General features: G+C 44.6%; 1 protein-coding gene across 1 annotated transcript in view; it reads left to right on the top strand.

Annotated features, from left to right (window-relative positions):
• Positions 1 to 894: 894 nt before the first annotated feature.
• Positions 895 to 18,972, top strand: part of SLC30A8 (solute carrier family 30 member 8) — a 46,354-nt gene continuing 28,276 nt past the window's right edge. The window contains exons 1-3 of the mRNA XM_004697672.1: positions 895 to 965; positions 8,282 to 8,481; positions 13,661 to 13,807. Coding sequence (XP_004697729.1) covers positions 895 to 965; positions 8,282 to 8,481; positions 13,661 to 13,807 — 418 coding nt within the window. The remainder of the gene's footprint in view (positions 966 to 8,281; positions 8,482 to 13,660; positions 13,808 to 18,972) is intronic.

Raw genomic sequence — 18,972 nt, 5'->3', positions numbered from 1 at the left:
CACACACCCCCACATGTCCCTGCTTAGGACTCGGGAACTCTTTGGTGCCCACACAAATGCTTGCCGTTTGTCCAATTTGATGCCACTGGGCCCGAGTGTCTTGTTTGTTTGGAAAGGAAACAGCTTTGCAATGAACTCATGGGAGTTTGGGGGGTGATCTCTCAGGAGCACGGGTGCAGGCTCCATTCCCAAGAGTTATGATTTGCCTGATAGCATTTTATCCGAACTAGGGACTCGTGGCCAAGGAGCAGGTGGCTCGGTCTGGTTCTTGTGAGATGGAGGACAGTTATTGAGTTAGAAGCAGAGTCTGGCCTTCTCCTGCCTGCCAGAAGGCTTCAAAGCTGCCGAACTAGGAGCCGCTTCAGATTAGAGACTTCAGTAACTAATGACCCCTGTCCTCCCCTGCAGCAGTGAAATCTGAAAATGGCCCTATGGGAGGAGAAGTAAACCCTGACAGCTGTTTAGAGGTCATTTTAGAGCTCAAGCGCAGGAGGGATTCTTTTAGGTCCTGGGAGAGAGAGAGAGAGATTAGTGTACATAGCAGGTAGCTGTTTGCTGGGTAGCCAGGTGTGTTCTGAAGGCCAAAGCCCTGCGTCAGCAACCAACAGACAAACGTTGAGCTCCTGTGCCTCATGGAAAGCACAGTGGGCATGGGAACACGGACTCACACCCATGCACCCACCCTCACACCAACTTCATACAGATCTCCCCAGCAGAGCAGGCTGTGTGGGTGAGAGCGTGAAGCCAGGTGATACTCCACCGAGGCTTGTAATCTTGCATCCTGGAAGCCTTTTTTCTTTCTTTCTTTCTGTGAAAGCCTGTGAGTAATCGGGGTACAGCTTGGCTTGCCACCTGGGCAGAGTTAAAACATCAAACGTTCTGATCCTGACCGCCATGGAGTTTCTAGAAAGAACTTATCTTGTGACTGACAAAGCTACCAAGAGGTATGCCTTCCCACTAGACAGGTAATGGACATCTCTCTCTCCCTCACCGGTTTCTGTACTTTGAATATTCAAGAAGTGCCTATTGCTATTGCTTCAGAATTGGAAACTTGTGCTTTGCAACTTGGGGGACGTTTTGTAAAATTTTATAAGGTGCTGACTGATTTGTCAAATTCAGGGCCTGAACAATGCCAAGGTTTTTATATGGTGGATTTGATTTCTTAAATATTCTGTGTGCACAAAGGAAACAATTTATGAATGCAAAATTAAATCTGTGGTTTCTCTTTGGTAAAATACATATCTATATGCTCATGTGTTTTCCTGTTACTTCCTCAGTTATTCCCTCCTTGGAGAGAGTACATTTTATTAATGATATTTAGTTACATATATATATATATATGTTTGTCAACAATGGGGCAAAATTGTGGTGACACCGATCTTAAAATTACTTACTGTTTTCTTAATCCTAAAGTACGTTGTCAGTGTACGCACATGTAATAAGTACAGCTGATTGGACTGTTCTGCAACGTCAAGTTCCTTTCATATGTCCAGTAGGGACACATTTAAGACATGGATTCATTTTGCACTTAGTTAATGATGATTGATTAGGCGCATGTTGGGTGAAGTGCTGGATATATCATGCAGATGAAATTCTTCCAAGTCCTAGACCTCTGCTTCACGGAAGCTTGGGGTCCATGAAAAAACAGTATGTGATAACCACGGAGCGGGGAGCAGGGTGCTGGGGTGGGCAGTGAGAAAACCACAGCCGAATAGGAATCCCACTGCACTTTGAGCATCAGGGAGTTGCTTTTCTCAAGAGAATGGTAGCAAGGTTGAGAACGCAAAGCGGAGGGAGAGTAGGGTTAGAAGGCCCCACGTGGAACAAAGGGCAGTTCTGCAGACTGGATGGATTGCAGGTAAAAGTATACACATGGAAGAGTGAGTGCTTGATCATGTTGGAGGAGCCGAAGTGGTTCTTCCCAAGTGGGAACAGAAAGGGGCACACGCAGTACAAATAGATAAAAATCTGATATTAATTTATATGATAAGAGGCTACCTGCTCTTGAGCTCTACTTCTGTGTAAGAGGCTACCTGCTCTTTAGCTCTACTTGTGTGTGTGTTATTGTTTGTTGTTGGTTTCTTACGACCAAAGAATAACATTAGTTTTGTATCATCAAGTATTTGAGGACATACAGTGGGATTTTTTTCTTGGGATATTTGTAATTTTCCTTAAAAGTGTATAACCAAGGCCCTAGAACATCTATTGTCTCACATTATAAGAATTATTTATCTTAGAAAATATTTTTAGGTGCCATCTATCAAGATTGTAAACATTAAAAAATCCCAAATTAGGTCAAGCAGAAATTTTAGATCACAAATTGCTAATACTGTGGATAATATTAATGGACAATCCCCAGTTACTGAAATAACAGTCTTTCCCTCATTATTAAAATGTGCTTTGAGCACGCTGCTATAGAAGTAAGCTGTTTCCAGTCACAAATATCATTCATTTCTTAAGAGACATGGTTTTTTTGATAGGGCTGATAAAAAACTGTCAAATTCACTTTTCTTTTTAAAAAAGTTAAGTCTGGAAGAAACTATTTATCCAAATCCCTCATGTTAATGTTAGAAAATGAAACGTCAGTGGGAAGAAAGGCCTTTCTGAAGGTCTGGTGGTTCACTATGACTGGATCGGGATCGGGATCTATACCTTCTATTTGTTCATTTAGCATCTCTTCCTTTCCCCTCCCCACCCCTCCCCACTGTATGCATTTGCACCATGCTGCCTCTTACATCCCTGACCTCTTTCCTCAGATATTTGCCCCCAATTTCATAGATACCAAACCAAAAGGGTTATTTATAAAATGAAGGAGCTCCTTCTCCGAGGAAAAACCTTGGTGGTCTGTGTCTGTAAAGATTTCCAGTCTTGGAAATGGCACCGCCATCAAGTTGGTTTCAGCTCATAGCAGCCCTGCAGGTCAAAGTAGAACTGCCCCCTAGGGGTTCCAAGACTGTAAATCTCTACAGATGCAGGCCACCAAGGCTTTTCTTCTGGAAGGGGCTCTTTCATTTTATAGAAACTATCCACAGCTTTTTCTCCCCCTTCTTTCTCTCCTTTTATCTAAGGGTCCCTAGTGACACAATGCCTAAGCACTTAGTTGCTAACCAGAATGTTGGCAGGCCAAACACCAGTGGATCCCTGGTGGTGATGGTGGGGTGGTGTATGTGTGTGTGTGTGTGTGTGTGTGTGTGTGTGTGAAAACAGGCCTGACCATCTGCTCCTGTGAAGAACATAGTCTGGAAGACTCTGGGTCAAGTCTAGTCTGCCGGATAGGCCCACTGTGATTCAGAACAGACTGAGTGGTATAGACCAGTTGCCGTTCTTACCACCTCCCCACCGGCTTCCCATTTACATCGTTACTTTTGTGGGTGGCAGTTGCAGCCCAGGCAGAACAGAGCCTTCCACGGGCTTCCGTGACTGACATTTTAGCAGCGGACCATCACCTTTCTGAGGGCCTTTGAAGCACGGGTCTGCAGCTAGTCGGTGTCTACTTAACTGTCTGTCCCACCCGGGGACTCCATTTGAGAAATTCAATCTGCAAGAAATCTTGTCACCTAAGTCACCCAGGGAGTGGTTAATTTAATATTGTGTATAAACTACTCCAAAAACTTAGTAGCTGAAACCATCATTTTATTACTCACAACTGGATGGGGCCAAAGTTTGGACAGGGCTTCGTGTGAGGTCAGCTGGGTTGGTTCATGAGGTTTTGCATTTGGTTGGAGGTTGGCCTGGGCTGGAAAGTTCAAGATCGCTCAACTCATGGGTCCACTCTTTGTACTGGCTGTTGGCTGGGGGCCGTTGTTCTTACCATGGTGTTTTTCCTACCTTGCGGATAGCCGGGAAGCCTTTCAGGGGTCATTTCACTTACGGTGGAAGGCCTAAACATGATTTTTTTTAACCACATTTGAGTAGATTAAACATGTCCCAAGACTCGGATTCCAGAAATGGGAACATAAACTCCCCCTAGTGAAGGCATGTGCATATAGGTCTGATAAGAACCCTGGGAAATCATCCTTCAGCACAAGGGACCACAGGAAGTACTTCTATTGGCCCCTGTAGGTGTTGGGAACATCACCATTATGTTTCCTTTGCTTTCGTCCCTCATTTTGGTCCTGTGATTCCCCCTGCTTTGCAAGAAGTTCTGTGGCAGCAAAAAGTCACCTGTGTAATGGTGACTTGCACCTTGCATATGGTTTGTTTCGAGCTGAACGGAAAAGAGCTGGCTTCTCCTTTTTCTAAGTTGTGTTTATGAAAAGTGCTGGAAAAGTGAAGAAGTAGGGAGAAGCGGTCAGAGTTTCAATACGGGAGTGGAAGACTCTCCGGGTGGTGCTCTTTGAGCAGAGCAACCACCTAGCGGACAAATTGTATTAAAAGCAAACTGAATGAGGGAGGGGGCAGAGTGGAGACCCAAAGCCCATCTGTAGACAATTGGACATCCCCTTATAGAAAGGTCACAGGGAGGAGATGAGTCAGTCAGGGTGCAGAAAAGCACTGATGAAACATACGACTTTCATTCCCCCCTATCATGACCCCAGTTCTACCTTACAAATCCGGCTAAACCAGAGCATGTACACTGGTACAGATAACAGCTCACAACACAGGGCATCCAGGACAGATAAACCCCTCAGGACCAATAATGAGAGTAGTGTTATCAGGATGGTAGGGGAAAGATGGGGGGAGGGGGAAAGGAAGATCTGATCACAATGATTGACATATAAACACCCACCCACCCAGGGGAAAGAACAACAGAAAAGTGGGTGAAGGGAGACATTGGTCACTGCAAGACATAAAAAAAATAATAATTTATAAATTATCAAGGGTTTGTGAGGGAGGGAGGGAAAAACATGAGGAGCTGATACCAAGGACTCAAGCAGAAAGTGTTTTGAAAACGATGATGGCAACATATGTACAAATGTGCTTGACATAAGGGATGAATGGATTGTGATAAGAGCTGTAGGAGCCCCCAATAAAATGTTTTTTTTTAATTAAAAACTTTAAAATCCTTGGAATTGTCTTAGGAACAAATGAAGAACTTTAAAAAATTATGGAGCTTTTCAAAATTTGACACTAAATTTCAGTAAAAAGAGAGTTGTGGCATTTGAACCACAACCCCCTAAATTAGCTACTCCCTAAGTGGGGTGCTCTGGCGGTGTAGTGATGACGAATTGGGCTACTAAATGAAGGCCCCCCGGTTTGAAACCCTCAGCTACTCTGTGGGAGAAACCGCAGGCTTCCTATTCCCATAAGGAGTTTCAGTTTCAGACATGCACATGGGCAGTTCTACCCTGTCCTATAGCGTCACGCTGAGTCGGCATGGACTCCAGGGCAGTGACTGTCTTCTGAGCATGCACAGCCAACCGGACAGCCGGCTCAGTCAATGGCTATGCCTTCACCTTGAGAGGGACAGCCTGCAGTGATCTCTTACCCTCCTCGCTCTGTGTTGCAGAATGTCAATTTCATGCAGACGTGGCTCAGAAGGAGAATGTACCCTTCAAGTACTCAACAGTCATGCTTAGGGCAGAGTCTCTACAGTACGGTCCAAGGGCCCCTGCATATTTTCAGGGCCGAAATTCTATGCCAGAAGTTCTGTACCAGCCAAGAAGACCAAGGGCTATTTTTCCTGCCCAGCACCCTCTGCTTAGAGAGCGTGTGTTATACCAGAGAAGTGGGCCACTGCTGTTTTCCCAAGCCTTGCTTGGTGCAATGGCACAGAGTTTCTGCCCAGGCAGGGAAAAAGGCCATGGGGACAGAGAATTGTTACTCACCCTTCATAAATTGATGACACACTAACCAGAAATTTATTGGGTAGACCAGAAAGAAACTCATTTAGAAGAAAGCTTGAGGGGTTTTGAGTTAAGGACACTGTTAAAAACAATAAAGATTTTGGTGCTGAGCAATTGAGAGGAGACTGGTTTGTCTATGATAGCAACATATGAAATGGTGGACCAGCTAGAAGTTTAAAAGAGAAAAGGAGGGAAAGATAAGGGTAAGGTGAGCCTTCTTGGATCTGGAGCAAGCTGCAAAGACCAGCCTCAATGAATCCCCTTGTAATGGGTCTAACTTTAATTAGAACAGATTGTGGAGCAATTTATGGCTCAAGAAATTGTTGAAAACAATAAAGAAATCAGCAAGAAATACGTGGAGGATAAGAGTTGCTTCTGATACCGATACAATGAGAACAGCCAGATGCTTACCATTGAGATGGAAGAGAAAGACAAAGAGAACTCACCCCAAGCCACCATCATTGCTGAGGGGAAGGAGGGAGAGAGGGAAGGCAAGAGAGCCTGTGCACCTACCCCAAAATGTGCTGAGGAACAAGAGAGGTTGCATATGATCGAGGGAACCAGGGGAAACGAACTCCACTGTAATGGTCCAGGTGAGTCTCTTAACAAATAAACTAGAAAACAAGTGAAAATCAAAGGCACCAAACATAAGACCTGGGAGGGCCAAGCATCCAAAACGACTGCCCTGCACTATTTCAGATGCCCCGTTCTCTGCGAACTAGCCTTCCTAGAAACAGGAAAATGTGATCCAGACAAAGTAAAAAGTGCAGGTCATAGAGATGTCAGACACAGCAGAAAAATACTTCAAGGTAGCTATTGTACATGTGTTCAGAGAACTGAGAGGGAAGTCTTGTTTACAGCATTCAGTGAGGGCGATGAGGTATAATGTCTCATCAGATAGAAAATATCATCAAAGATCCAAACATTATCACTTAAAAAGGATATCATTTATATAGTTTAGAACTTAGAAATAAAAATTCTGAAGTGGAAAAGCAAAATAACAAAAATGGAGAAGTCACTCGATGAGTTCAACAGTAGATTTGAGCTGACAGGAGAAAGAAGCAGCAATCTTGAGAAGAGTTTAATGGAGATCAGGTCATCTAAAGAAAGGAGGGAACAGAACAGAGAAGGGAACTAAGCCCCGGGACATGGAGTGTGCCATTGAGTCCATGGATACGTATGTAGTGGGAACATGAGAAGGTAAGAAAAGAGAGAAAGAAGCATAAAACCATTCAAAGCACTCATGGCTGAAATCCTCCCCACGTCAATGAAAACACTACCTTACAAACCCAGAAAGCTTCACAAACTCTAATCGGAATACAGAGAGGTCTGTATCCTGATCCATCAAAACCAAACGTTGTAGTCAAACTTTTGAAGACTGAGGTATGCTGACTCAGGCCTCGGTATTTTCAATCATATCCCGTGCACGTGCAAACTGGACATGGAATAAGGACAACAGGAGGGGAAATGACATAATGCTGGCAAAACATTCCCAGAAGAACAAGCAAATCTCTCTTGAAAGAAGTGCAGCCGGAATGCTCCTTAGAAACAGGGATGGTGAGACTTTCCCTCTCGTGCTTTGGTCATGCTGTCTGGTGGGATCAGTCCCAGGGCAAGGACATCACACGGGGTCAGCTGGAGGGTGAGCAAACCATAGGTAGACCTCCATGCAGGAAGGATTGACAGAGTGAGTCCAACAATGGTGTCAAGCATAACAATAATTGCAAGGCTGTGGCAGGACTGGGCAGTGTCTCATTGAGTTAGAGCTGACTTGATGGCTGGTAGAGATTGTTAGTAAGGTCTGGGGTTCTTAGGGACTCAGCAGCAAAAAGTGCTGTCATCTATTAATGATGTTGCCATGGGGGGCGGGAGAGTGTTGTGTGTTTTCCCTTTCCAATGGGCCATGGTGGTTTCATGCTGGGATTTTTGCCTCGCATGGAGGAGACCTGCATTCAATTTCCATCAATGCATTTTATACTATAGGGCTGGATGGTTTTAGCGGTACTTCCAGACTAAGACCGACTGTAAAGAGAGGCCTAGTGATCTGCTTCTGAAATCCGCCAATGAAGCCCAAGGGATCACAATTCTGTGGCCGGCAACCCTTGGACCACTTGATTCCATTGTGCTGCGCATTGGGTTGCTGTCAAGGAGTGAGCGTGTGGGGGAAAGGGGACAGCAACTCTGGCAGCTAACAGTCAACCACGCCTTTCTTTGCTGTCTCAGTCCCGCCAGCTGGTAACTAGGAAAGACATACCTCAAAGCTGACCTGCTCTCTTCCTCCTACGCCTTCGACATCTCTTCATCACCTGGGGGAATTAAATTCTCTGCAGTTGAGAATTCAAAAGGACATTCCCTGCCTGTGGAAGGGAACTGTGAATGATAACTTCTTAGGTAGGGAGTAAATGCCCTGACAGTGTCCCAGGGATGGACGGGCTCTCAACGAGGTGCTTGCTTGCAACCATGCTCATTCTTGCTTCTGTCAAACTCCCCCACAGGGTGGAACTGCGACAGAAGCCCCAGAATAAAGATCAATGTCTCGGAGAGAAGCCGGAGGAACCGGAGACAGGAACCTTTCATCACTGCCACAACCACTGCAAGGCCGCTGAGAACAGGGCCAAGGAACAAGTCCGAGCCAAGTGGAAACTCAGTGCTGCTTCAGCAATCTGCTTCGTTTTCATGATTGCAGAAGTCGTGGGTGCGTACTGCTTCAAAAGTCTTCTCTGATTAAACAAACAAACAACCCCTGCAGCAGTACTAGAGGGTCACCTGGGTGCTTCTTTGAAAAGAAGCCTGCTGTGCTTTCTGTAATTGTCAAGTGAAAATAGGTCATTGCCGACAACTTGGACAATAGAAGGAAACACAACAAACGCCATCACTATCTCACATTTAAGTGATAACCTCTCGGTACATAGGGAATAGTTTCTATTCATATTTCACAGCCTTCTTTACTGGATGCTGTGGACCATGCCATCCAACTCATTTCTAAGACTTGAACAATACTCTAAAGTCAGCCTGCTGTGATTAACATCCCCAGTTCTGCATTGTTAGAAATTTAGGGAGCGTTTTTTCTGTTGACAGACGATGATACAATGAAAACCCTTGAATAAAACTCTGCCTGCCTTTTCAGCCATTCCCTTCCAACAGATCCCTAAAAGAGAAAATAATTGGTTAGAAGACATAAATATTTAAATTTTGCATGCATATTGCCAAAAGGCTAAGGAAGTTTGAAAGCTTCTGTCAGTTCTGCATGAGAACAACTTTCAGAATCATTGCTATTATAAAGGCAAAAATGATCCATTTTATCTACTTAATAGTTATTGATAGAATATTCTCTGTATGCTTTGTAGTGATCTGTATATTTCTTTGCCCTTTTATGTCTATTGCCAATTACTTTAGAGAGCTTTGTAAATTCTCTAGACTGATTTCTGTGAGTTCCTTCACATGTCAAACCTTGGTCATAATTGTTATCCATACTTTTCCAGTTTGTTGTTTGCATTTTAATATTTTGGTTGACTAAGAGAAGTTTGACATTATATAAAGGTAATTATATCAACTTTTTCAATTATTTTACTACTTTTACCACATTAATGCTCAGTAATCCTTCCCCCACTTAGTGAACAGATACATACAGATAAATTTTCTTTGCATTTCATGTTTAAACTAATCTGGAATCAGATATATGCTCTAAGTATTAAAAAAATTTTTTTTCCTAAACAGGTAACAAAACTTTCAGCATCATTTATAGAATAATAATTCTTTTCCCATTGAATTTGTTTAAGTCTTTCTCTTATTGTTTATCAGGTAATTAAAAGTAATAGAATTTAGTCCTAGAGAGTTTTATTGATCTGTGCTCCTACCCTTCTTCCAGAGACAGACTTACCTAATTAATGTAAATGTATATGTTATAATGCTTGTTGTACACAGGGTCACTATGGTTGGAGTTGACTTGAAATCACCTAACAACATCACCAACAGCTAAAGCAGTGATGTGTGTGTGGTTGGTGTGGGGGAGCATTAACATGACAATGGTACGGGGTGCTCAAGAAAGACTTAGAGACTCAGTTAGGCAGTCTGGATTCATCCTTTGGGCCTAGAGCTGTAATGGAGGTGAACTGAGAAGAGGCCAGCCAGAGAGCCTCGCTTAGAGAGAGAACTGGCCATACGGTACAGAGTACGGAGGAAGTAATGAAGGGTGAAAGCATCCATGTGCCCCTTGTTCAAGGACCTTTGAACCTAGTGAAATGCTTGTGGATATTTGTAATTGTGGAAAGACCCTGAAGAGGCGTTACAGTGCAGACATCCACAGGCATCTCTGTTTCAAAAGAGGCAGCTAGCTGTTCAGGGCCATTAAGTAGGTTCTGACTCAGAGCGACCTTATAGACCCAGAAGGAAACACTGCTTGGTCTTGCTCCATTCTCACAATGATCCTTGTGTGTGAGCCCATCATGGCAGCCACTGTATTAATCCAGCTTGTGAAGGGCCGTCCTCTCTTTTGCTCTCCCTCTACTTCACCAAGCACGATGTCCTTCTCTTGGGACCGGTCTCTCCTGATAACATAAAGTAGTGCTTGTCAGGGCATTTTGGCTACACGTCTTCCAATAGAGATTTGTTTGTTCCTTTGGCAGTCCATCAATATTCTTGGCCAGCACCATAATTTAATGACAGCATAGAAAACTAAGCTCAAGTATGGTCATTAGTAGGCAAAATGAGAGTGTCCAGGGAGAAGTATCAGAAGCAGACTCTTCAGAGTGAAGTAATGATGTAAGAAATACTAGATGACAAGACTAGACTACAAAGCCCAGAGAAGCAGGCTAGCGAAAAGGATAGCTATCTTAGAGAAGAAAAAGTCTTAAGACCTCTCTCTTAGAGAAAGATATGGTTAGATGGTGAAAGAACCACAGGCTCTATTGCTAAGTGGATTTATTTCATTTTGTGCATTTTTGCTCCTAGACTTTGTGTTCGGTTGGGTTGTCTAGTGAAACAAATCCAGTGACATTCAGATATGCCTAAGTAAAAAAAGCTTTGCAGCAATACGGATTCTTAGAGCAATAGAAGGCATCCTAGCCCAGTCCAATTTAACTCCAGAAGTCTGCTGCAGGCCAAGGGCCTCTTCAGACTCACGTAGCTGTGGGCTGGTGATGCAGGAAGCAGAAAGATCACAGGCTGGTGGGGGCAGAGTCACAGGGATCCAAGGTTGGTGGAAAAATGGAATGCGACCAATAGCTCTCAGAGTCAGGCAGCCCATATGGGGCCATCCCTGGAGGCAGTCAGAGTTTCAGGAGGCAGCGAGGGAGAGAGAGAGAGAGGGGGAGAGAGAGAGAGAGGGAGAGAGGAGAGGTTTCCACCTTTCTTAAAAGAAGGCCACAACTCCAGGGTCTGGCCTACGATTGACAGGTTGGACTCTCCTTATATTTTCAGAAAAGTTCACATTGCCATAAAATTTAACTGCCAGAGACTTCTGTTTTCCTGCACAACCCTTTTCTTCATGCTCATCTCTGCCTCTGTTCTGTAAAAAGCTCTTCAATATTTCCAGCAAGTATGGCTCTTGGAGACTGTAGCCCACTACACATACCTTCACTATAATGAACTTCAGGCAGTGAAGGGAGGGATTTGTTTATTTTTGTGTATCTTCTCCTTGGCACTAAACACAGTCAGAGCTCTATCAATACTGGCTGGATGATTGCATTAGTTGTCAATAATACCCCATGCTTTCAGAAGCAAATGCAAAATCAGTTGCAAACTGCCTCTTGCCAACAGTTTGCTTCCTAGGACTCAGCTTGACAGACCACTCTTTTCTGGATTGTTCTTCTAAGTAGCTCCGATGGCTGCAGAATGGTTCTCGCTTCCACGTCTCCCAGATGGACGTGCTCTTTCCAAAGAAAGCCCTTTTTCTTTCGCTGTTGTCTCCTGACTCAGTTGAGCCTGTTGAACAAAGCCCGGTAAGACTGTGTTTCCTTGACGTAGGCCACGTTTTTGGCCTCGCACTGTGGAATCATCATCATCACTCACAGAGGAGATTGGGGCACACTGCTTGTCTGCATGCAGTCATTCTCAGGGTGAGGAATAATGCATTATTAACACAGCTTTATTATCGGGCCCACGTTTGGCAGATAGAGCAACATTAGAGGATAATTGGGAGGACAGCTGATTTGTTAGCAAAATGTTGCTTTTTGGCTAATGAATCATTCTGACTTCTGCCCTGACAGCACAGTAAAAAGCTTGAAGACTGCTTTGCTTCAGACCATTAAACTTTGACAAACCCGTTATTAACTACAGCCAGAGCCAGCAGTCTGTGGGCATGATTGCAATTATGAGCCATATCTGTAATTTTAAAAAATCATTAGGTGAGACAAGGTGAGCCTGCTGATGGAGAAGCTGATGACTGACAGTGCCCGTTGCTTGGTAGCACCCAAGGCAATAAACAGCTGCTGGGGGCACTAATCAGTCAGCAAAAGCTCTTTGCCAGAGAAGCTGTAGTCAGAGCAATAAAGGTTATTGCTCTCCAACAACCTGCTGCCAGAAGGACATGGCCAGGGTCCTTTTTGAAAGGCCTGGCGTAGTCATGCGGTGCGGCACAAACGGACAGGCACAATGGTGGCTCTAAAGAGCATTTGCTCACCCTTGAGGAGACTGATTTTGTTATTGTTAGGTGTCCTGAAGTTGATTGAGCCGATGGGAAAGATCAGAGCTTCCTGGACTGAAAACCTTCCGGAAGCCAGCCAATGGGTCTTTGTCTTTGAACTGCTGGGTGGCTTCAAAGTGCCCATTGTTGGGTTAGCCATTGAGTGCTTAACCCACTAGGGATCTGAATACAGGGTACTAGCTTTATGGGAAGATCTTTCTCTCTCCACCAAAACCAACGCATGGCCATTGAGCCAATTCTGACTCATCGCGCCCCCCGCAGGTCGGGGTAGAACTGCCCCTGTGAGTTTCTAAGACTGATACTCACTATAGTAGTGGAAGGCCTCCTCTTTCCCCCATCTCTCTGTCTGCTCTGAGAGAAAATGTGCCTCCAGTACGGCTTGTCTCATCTTCCCCAGTGCCTTGGTAATCTCTGTGTCGTATCAGCCTTTCCCATCTGAACTCCCTTTCTTCTCCTTTGGGCTGCCTTAAAACATACCTCACACAGACCTGGGCTCATTAACCTAACAAAGAAAATCCTCTTCTCAAGTGGGATTGCAACCACAGGACTTGGGGCGAGCAATTAGGACATTCATGCTGGGGCAGATATAGTTCAAACCATAGGAAGACTGGAAGCCTTTTCCCAAAGGAGAATTAGGGACTCCTAGGGAGAGCGTGCCACAGGGAGAGAAGAGCCAGGCTAGCTAGCTCTCCCTAGCCTGGATTGTTGTTCACGCACTAAGCCCATGCTCCCGTGTGATTTCCCCTGTCTATGGCAGCGACCTCAGAGTCAGAGCTTGAGGGTTTGGGTGGATAACGAACATTAGTCAAACAAACAGAAGTGGCAACAATGATGGTGAGACGACAAGTCCACTAAAAATGTGTCTGGGCTAGATTGTGACCTTGGACTTAGAGCCAGAAGTCTAGGCACTGAGCCTGGAGTGTGAGACCCATTGAAGATGACCTAGGTCTTCCCATCGTCATCTCTCTCCAGTCCTCTTTTATGCTTCCCCGTTGTCCGGCCCAGCTGATCGTTCCTAAATGTGACTCCCCTTTCCCAACAGCCGGGCCTTTGCTCTACCAAGAATGATCTTCCCCTCGAGGCGTCTCCAAGTTTGAATCCTACACACTGTCTGGTCTCAGTTGCTTTACTTGTCTAGTTGGAAAGAAAGGTGGCTTAACGGATGTTAGAATCCTGTTCTATTCTCAAGTTTTGGGAGCCGTCACCTTGAGTAACTGTCTGTATCCCCCAGGCGGACACATCGCTGGGAGTCTGGCCGTCATCACAGATGCTGCTCACCTCCTGATTGACCTGACCAGTTTCCTGCTCAGCCTCTTCTCCTTGTGGTTGTCCTCGAAGCCAGCCTCCAAAAGACTGACATTTGGATGGCACCGCCTAGGTACAGTCCAGTGACTGAGCAAGCACAGAGAGCTCTAAAGTACAAGGGTCAAAATGTCAGGTACCAAGCAAAACCTTGTTCACATATCTCCTAGAGGCACAGCTCTGGTGCAGAGGCTAAAACAAACCGCTGGGCTGAAAGATGCTACTCAGCATTCATGTAAACAATAAGCAGATAAATAGCACCATCTCTGCTGTTGCACGAAAGGAACATGTGTCTCCTTTTAGCACACAGCCCCTTTCTACCCTAGGGCCTCGGTGTATGGCTCCAGCTTTGATGTTCCTCATTGAATAACTCTGTATCCCTGGGATAGGGGACAGGGGTTAAGCTTCTTCCAAGTTGGAACGCAAGGCACTGAGAGCCTAAATGGGTTGAAGAGATTTAAGTGCTTCTCAGAATGGATTATAGGAAATAGAATCTGGGCTTCCTCGCTCTTAGCACACACCAGAGAATGGCTCATCTGGATATCTCGCTCAATTATATATGGAGGAAAAGGAAGAAGGAAGAGAATGAAATGGGTGGAAGAGGAAGCGGAGGAGAAAAAGGACAGAACTTCGTATGGATCGGGATTGTATTAGTCTTGGTACTTTAGAGAAACAAATCCACAGCACCTCATGTAGAAGAGACTTTTATGTAAAGAAAATGTGCATCATGAAAACATCCCAACCCAATGCTGCCCAAGCCCACAAGTCCAACATTAACCCATGAACCCAACACCAGTCCACAAAGTCCTCCACCTCACAAAACAGAGGCAATGATGCCGACTGCAGGAGGAAAGCTGAGTCAGTGAACGAATAAGCATCTCAGCACTAGCAGGGGTCTCCACATGGCTGCTCCAGCACCCAGGGCTGCATCGGGATAGGTCTATGTGGCTTCTTCTTGGGGATGTCTTGTAGGAAGTCAATCTTGCAAGCTGAAGCAGGAAACTGTTAAGGCAGCTGCACCCTGGTGCTACCATCACAAAGCAAGAGACCCGAGAACTAGAAAGGCGAAGTTCACCACCCATTTATCCCTCTGCCTTTCAATTAGCCCCACATGTGATTATCAGCCAGGTTGGCACAATTAACTAACTCAGGGACATTCAATGTGAAGGAGACTGAGGGCAGTGTGAAAGTGGTGGGGATGTCAGCCAGCATGAACAGTAAAACCACGTTTTCCTGGAAGCTTTTCCTGAAAGGCACTGTAAACACGGACCCCAGGGTATAGACTGACTAGCATGGAGCATGACTTTTCCAGCTTAGGATGATAAACCCCACACTCACTGCCCTGGAACTGATTTTGCCTCAGAGAGACCCTGTAGGACAGAGCAGAACTGGCCATGTGGGTGTCCGAGACCTTAACTCTTTGTGAGAGTAGAAAGCCTTATAGGATGTTCTCTTTTCAAAGCACACAACTTATCACTGAAGAGGTTTTGAATGGCCTTGCCCTGAAGTTCAGAGAGAGCGCTGAGGCAATAAGAGGACAGTGCAGTGGTATCACAGCATGCACTTTGCCAGTACCTGAACCCAGCGACACTTAAGAGCATAGGCCTTTTGCTGGGTACATTTTTACATGCATTTAACCCTTTTAAAGGAGGCCTGGTGGCACAGTGGGTTAGGCTTTGGGCTGATAACTGTAAGGTCTGTGGTTCATATCTACCAGCTGCTCCATAGGAGAAAGATGAAGCTGTCTGCTCCCATAAAGATGGACATTCTTAGAAACCATGTATCAGGGGACTATGAATCAGAATTGATTGACCTGATGGCAGTTTTATTTTTAAACTCTTCTGATACCATAGGGGAATACACAGGGGGAATAGTGCCACTGTAGACCTTGTAGGTAAGCTCAGCCCAGCCAGAGACTAGCCTGGCCATCCCCATGGCCTGTGTACAGCAATGATCACTGTTTCCTCTTCCTCACTAGTTCCTTTTGGATTCTTTATTTTGTCCTTAGGTTTGGGCCCCCCCTCCTGCCTTCGGACTTGCTATTTGGGCTTTGTCCTCACGATACTTCTCTGGTCATGGGATCACATTTGGATACGGTTTACTGGCTAGCTCTGGTCTGAGCTCTCAGGTGCATTGAGTCACTTAATATGACTCTCCTTGCCATAGCCTTGTAGCTCCTATCGTGTGGTTAGGTGAGAAGAAGAAACAAAGGTGCTGTGGGGGTGGGAAGCTGCTAATAGTGCAAAAAAGGAAAGAAGAGGTGCATGGCATACTTGCTGGGGTGGAACAGTGCCCATAAAGTAAAGGGACCCTAATGAGGGGACTGAGGAGCCCCGGGGGCAGAGTGGTCACAAATTAGGCTGCTAATCACAAGGTAAGCAGTTTGAGACCACCAGCTACTCCTTGAGAGAAGGGCGAGGCATTTACTTCTATAAAGAGTTATAGTCTTGGAAACTCACTGGCCAGTTCTATCCCATCCTGTAAGGTTGATAGGAGTTAAACTGACTCAATGGCAGTGAGCTTGATTTTGACCTTTTTCATAAGGTGATTGGTCATTTGCCATCTTTGAAAGCTTAAAGAGCTAAACCTGAAGTAGAGAAGGGATTGTACAACCATTAAGAAAGAAGAACCAAGAGTGGGCTGTGTCCTTTAGACCTCAAGTTCGTGCATTGGAAGGCACCTGGTCTCAGACACACAGAGAGAGCTGTGAATCTGGAGACCGCATTAGACAAGGAGAAGTGGCAGAGAAACGGCAGTGGAAGTCCCAGGAGAACAGCAGGAGACAGAAGAGTGGGCTTCTGGGCCCATGGAGTGAGAGAGCTGAGCACTTTCAGGAAGGAGACTTGCCGGTGGAGGGGGGTGTCTTTGCGCATGTGTAGGTGGAGTGAAAGGGCTATGTCATGAGAGTTGGAGGGGGTGAGGGCCTAGGTCAGAGAGCAGGAAGAAGCCCACCTGTGGGCATAGCTGAGAAGAACCTGTCCTAGTTTAAGAACTGCATTCTGAGTCTCCCTGATTCCTAAAGTGTCACCTTTCACTGCCCTAGTAAACCCCATGACTGGGGATGAGTAGCGCCAGTGAGTTCTGTGTGGCCATCGCAACCATTATTGAACCCCGGAGAAGAGTAGATCATGCCATGGGAGGGATGGCTGCCTTCAGAATTGGTAAAAGGGTCAAGAACATTGGTATGCCTGACTTCTACCTCATAAGAATCAGCCTAATGCTGCTGCTGAACTCGCTCTCTCAAGAAGTTAGGGGGCATCAGACACCACTACCACGACAGAAATTCTTGGGCCTGGTTCATGTAACATCTCACTGGGGAACTTTAAAATAGCCTATGAAGACTAATGAAATAGTATTTCTTGAGTATTGCCTCTATTGCAACTTATTATACATCATATGCCAATAGTATGCCTCTGATGTTTAACTGGCTCCATAAATAAGGATACTCAGGTGCAAATGGATTAAGCCATTTCCCCAAGGTCACACAGTCAATAACTAGCCGACTACATATGCTGACATTTGGACTCTTACCATAAACATCTAGACCAGCATTTTCCACAGTGTGAAAAATACACACTTGTGGTAAATTGAGTGAGCTTAAATACTACGTGGATGACAAGTACATATCCTAAGATCATTCTAATATATATTAGCAAATGAATTAGCACATCCCACATGTAACTTCATAGATAATTTTATTGAGGGAATGGCTAAGTGTAACAAATGACTTTGTTCAGAGAAATTCTTAATTAACTAACAACCCAGTTCCACCACTCATCTGTGAGTGTGTTGTATTGTGGTGGTTTGTGTGTTGCTATGATGCTTGAAGCTAGGCTACCAGTGTTTTATATATGCCAGGAGGGCCACCAATGCTGGACAGTTTTCAGTGGCACTAAGATAAACACTAGACAGTTAACTTCTGAAGGATTAGCCCCTGAAAACCATATGAATAGCAGTAGAACATTGCCTGATGTAGAAATATGTTTATGTGTGTCTTATTGACTACAAAAAGACATTCAATTGTGTGTATCCTAGGAAATGATGGATAACATCCTGAAGAACACTCACTGTGCACATGCAGAACGTGTGACTAAATCAAGAAGAAGCAGTCACTCAAATGGGACAAGGAGATGCTGAACGGTTTTCAATTAGGAAATATGCGCATCGAAGTTGTTTTCTTTCATCACACTTATTCAATCCTTTGCTAAGCAAGCAATCCAAGAAAGTTGAATATGGTATCAGGATAGGAGGAAGGCCTGTTAACAACCTAAGACATGCAGATGACACAACCTTGCTCATTGAAAGGGAAGAGGATGCACTCACTGAGGAAGATCAAAGACACTACAGCTTGCAATGCAGATCACACCTCCACAGAGAGAAGCAAACCAAAACAGCACACCTACCAGTTGAACCATTTACTAATTCATCATAAATGAAGAAAAGATTAAAGTTGTCATGGATTTTATTTTACTTGAAGACATAATCAAGGCCGATGAAAGTAGCAGTTGAGAGGTCAAAAAGTGCATTTCACTGAGCAAATCTGCTGCAAAAGATTTTTAACATTTTTAATAGAGCCAATATATTTGAGGAGTAGAGTGTGCCTGGAGCCCTTGTGTTGTGGTTACTCAATGGGCCACTAACCACAAGGTCATAAGTTCAAACCATTAGCCAGCACCTTGGGAGAAAGATGGCACTTTATACTCCAGTAAGAGTTAGTCTTGGATGTCAGACAGTGTAAGACGTGACATAATAATAATAATTTATAAATTATCAAGGATTCGTGAGAAAGGGGTAAAAATGAGGAGCTGATACCACGTGCTCAAGTAGAAAGCAAATGTTTGAGAATGATGATGGCAACAAATGTACAAATGTGCATGACACAATGGATATATGTATGGATTGTGATAAAGTTGTATGAGCTCCCAATAAAATGATTTAAAAAAAAAGAGTTAGTCTTGGAAACTCATGGGGGCAGTCTACCCTGTTGTATAGGATTGCTAGGAGTCGGCATTGACTACCCGATGAAAGCCATGATATTTTTGGTGCATCATAAAGCTGGGCAGCTTATAAGGAAGTTAATCCAGAAAAGAAGTGATGCATTTATATTATGGCATTGATGAAGAATATTGAAAGTACCATGGACTGCCAGGATAACAAACAAACCAGTCTACAAAGAAGTAGTTGAAGCGAGGGTGGTGAGGTTTTGTCTCATATATTTTGAATATGTTTAGGAACCCTGGT

The sequence above is a fragment of the Echinops telfairi genome, unplaced genomic scaffold (assembly GCF_000313985.2).
Source record: "Echinops telfairi isolate 266 unplaced genomic scaffold, ASM31398v2 ScPeMD7_1;HRSCAF=3_0, whole genome shotgun sequence".
In the NCBI taxonomy this organism is placed as follows: Eukaryota; Metazoa; Chordata; class Mammalia; order Afrosoricida; family Tenrecidae; genus Echinops; species Echinops telfairi.
The sequence above is the reverse complement of the archived record's forward strand: the minus strand, read 5'-3'. Positions and strand labels throughout refer to the sequence as shown.